General features: G+C 52.8%; 1 protein-coding gene across 1 annotated transcript; it reads left to right on the top strand.

Annotated features, from left to right (window-relative positions):
- The first annotated feature begins 2,029 nt into the window (after positions 1–2,029).
- On the top strand, positions 2,030–2,931 carry LOC142794777 (histone H2A-like). The gene has a single exon (XM_075885945.1). The coding sequence runs from the start codon at positions 2,472–2,474 to the stop codon at positions 2,844–2,846; it is 375 nt and encodes a 124-aa protein (XP_075742060.1). The 5' UTR covers positions 2,030–2,471; the 3' UTR covers positions 2,847–2,931.
- Positions 2,932–3,238: the final 307 nt, after the last annotated feature.

Raw genomic sequence — 3,238 nt, 5'->3', positions numbered from 1 at the left:
ATGCACTGTCGACCCGCCGAACATAGTCAGTAATCTAAAACAAAGCGGAAATAAACGGTGCGTCCGCTCATTCATTTAAGGTAAGTTTCCCACCACATTCCGAATGGAACGTACCACTCATTTGTGCCTAGCACAGGCGCATTTGTTCTTTCGAAGAGAACACAGTGTTCCGCTACACCGTGTGATTATGTAAACGTCAAGCCGAGCAGTGTCGTTTGCTGGCCGGCCTGGCTATGTTTCTTTCGGCGACGCGCAAACGGAGCACTCGGTGCGAAAACGGGAAATGCCCATACCTCGTGTCGACCGCCTTTCTTTACTGGATTTCGTACTTCTTTGTGCACTATATAAATCACCTGCGTGGTACCCCTGTCATGCGTACGCACAGTTTTGTTTTTTCCTTCACTCGGGCTGTCGATACTTTGCTTTCGGACAATAATTAGCATGCAGTCCGCCGCCACGCTTTTCTGCTTCTACAGCTATTGTCACATGCGTCTATATATTTCTCCCCTATCTTTTCTTGCATCAATGCTTCCGCACATTTTTCACCGCGCCACGCACTTTAAGCTACATTCACTCCTCCTACAGTCTCGAAACGGGCCTGCCCTGCGCTCTCAAGAAATAAATGCCCCAATTTCGTAAACAAATGAATGGCGTGGCAGAGAAGGAACTCTGCGCTGTCTGATGAATGTGGCTGTACCCTTCACATCGGGCGGCAGCTATCACCACCTAGCCATAATGCTGACCTAACAAACAGCTACATTTATCTTGTTTTTTTTCTCTCTTTAAATAGTGAAGTATAGGACCGCGGTGCTTTGCAGTGAATGGTTTAGTTTTCACTCTTGCCTTGACTTTAGCCACCAATAAGATAACCACCTTCTAGTTAATTCTACCCGCCTAAAGTCTATTTTGCCCTCCCCCGTCTCTAAACCCCGGTGCTTTTGAAAAACTCTGCGCCATCATTCTAAACTATAAGGTGAAGCCCTTTACATAGCATTATCAAGTGTTCGGCAGTTTCCTTCTCTCCGCATGCACTGCATACCGTGTATACCCCTTCATATTTGGCCCGACATGTCGGAGTTGCTCGGGCAAGCGCTGACGCGAGTTTCCTATTCTATCATTTCCCAAGAGCTGAACACACTCGAGTTCATGTTACCTTTTTTTGAGAGAAGCGGCCACCTTCCCCCTGTTTTTTTTTTTTTTTTTTTAATTACCACGCTCCTGGTTTTGTTTTCCCTCCATTACCGTACTTGTGGCACTTTTCTCCGCGCACTCGGTCTTCTCTAATTTACCTGTTCAACCTCCCCGAGCACACACGTCGAGCGCGGCACACCAACGCTCCTGCTAGCGGTGTTCAACAGAGAGAAGAGGATGGATTCGGAGCCGAATCTCTCAGCACAACCCCTATGCCGACGCAGACAATTTGGGTGGCTCTGAGAAGAGCCGTTGATTTGTCGTTGCTCGCTGTGGCCCACGACGCACGCCTACTTGGAGCTGGTGTACTTGGTGACGGCTTTTGTACCCTCGGACACCGCGTGCTTGGCCAGCTCTCCGGGCAGCAGCAGGCGCACCGCGGTCTGGATCTCCCGGCTCGTGATGGTCGAGCGCTTGTTGTAGTGAGCAAGGCGTGACGACTCGGCGGCGATACGCTCGAAGATGTCGTTCACGAAGCTGTTCATGATGGACATGGCCTTGCTGGAGACACCAGTGTCGGGGTGCACCTGCTTCAGCACCTTATAGATGTAGATGGAGAAGCTCTCCTTCCTGCGGCGCTTCTTCTTCTTCTTGTCCGTGGCGCGCACATTCTTCTGCGCCTTGCCGGCCTTCTTGACGGCTTTGCCAGACGGTTGGGGAGGCATGATTTCACACAACACGCACGCGAGACCAGAGTCGAATGCGCGTGTCCCCCCGTCTCGCCGCGCTTAAATATGAGCGAGGGGTGTTGACGAGATCAGCACAACGCGCGCGCCCCATTGGTTCGCACGGCTTCTCTCTCTCACACTCTCATCCGTTCCCCGCGAGCGGCGGCGCGCGATGGTGGCAACGGAAACCATTCGAGGATTCGCTCGCAGGATTTCAAGCTGGACGGTTGTGCCCTCGCGATCTCCGACTTCAGCGTAGCTCCCGCCGACTGGTTCGCCCTCCGCGGTCTCCTGATGCCGTGTAGCTCTCGCATTGTGGCACCCCGCCCTTGGACTGCTTCGACCGGATCCCCACTTTCCTATCTCCTTCTTTTTCCTCTCGTTGGCTGTCTTCTTCTGCTTCTACTTTCCTTCTATTCTTTTTATCCCTCCTTCCCCCCACCCCTATAAGGCACTGCGCCGTGTCGCCTGAAGGCAGACAGAAATTAGGTGCCTTTTTCCTCTTCATTGTAACCACTACCACCACCACCATTCGAGCACGGCTCTCATCTCAGAAGGCAGCAGCTTTCTTGTTTTCGGCAACCGGCGTCGTACCAAGCGAAAAGCAACACCATGTCCGGACGTGGCAAGGGCGGCAAGGCGAAAGGCAAGAGCAAGACCCGTTCTAGCCGCGCGGGGCTTCAGTTCCCCGTGGGCCGTATTCACCGCCTCCTACGCAAGGGAAACTACGCCGAGCGCGTCGGAGCTGGCGCTCCGGTCTACCTGGCTGCCGTACTCGAGTACCTGGCCGCCGAGGTGCTCGAGCTGGCGGGCAACGCCGCTCGTGACAACAAGAAGACCCGGATCATCCCCCGTCACTTGCAGCTCGCCATCCGCAACGACGAGGAGCTGAACAAACTGCTTTCCGGCGTCACCATCGCGCAGGGCGGTGTGTTGCCCAACATTCAAGCCGTGCTTCTTCCAAAGAAGACGGAGAAGAAGGCGTAAGCGAGCACCCCTTCCGCGCGCTCGCCGCATTCCCCAAACGGTCCTTCTAAGGACCACCCAAACAGGTGACGCGGCCGTGTTTCGCTTCGCAGTCACGATGGCTCTGTTCGTACCCTCAAGCGTGTTTGTTTTTCTATACTTTATATATATTTCCTCGCGACATCAGTTAGCCACAAGTGCGCGACGCCAAATGCTGCAAAGAGACAACCAAATCACGCAGCTCGGCACCGAAAAAGACAGAAAAGAGCATGTAAGCGTTGTCATTTCTCATTAAAAAAAAAAAAAAAAAAGCTCCACACGTAACCGTCTATCCTTACGATGACACCTGAACGGGTCAGCACAGGGACAGAGTAAATTTAATACCTTTGAATAGAAAAACAAACGTAAGGTAA

Source organism: Rhipicephalus microplus, unplaced genomic scaffold, assembly GCF_043290135.1.
Source record: "Rhipicephalus microplus isolate Deutch F79 unplaced genomic scaffold, USDA_Rmic scaffold_499, whole genome shotgun sequence".
Classification (NCBI taxonomy): Eukaryota; Metazoa; Arthropoda; class Arachnida; order Ixodida; family Ixodidae; genus Rhipicephalus; species Rhipicephalus microplus.
Note: the sequence above shows the minus strand (reverse complement) of the source record. Positions and strands in the feature narration are given on the sequence as shown.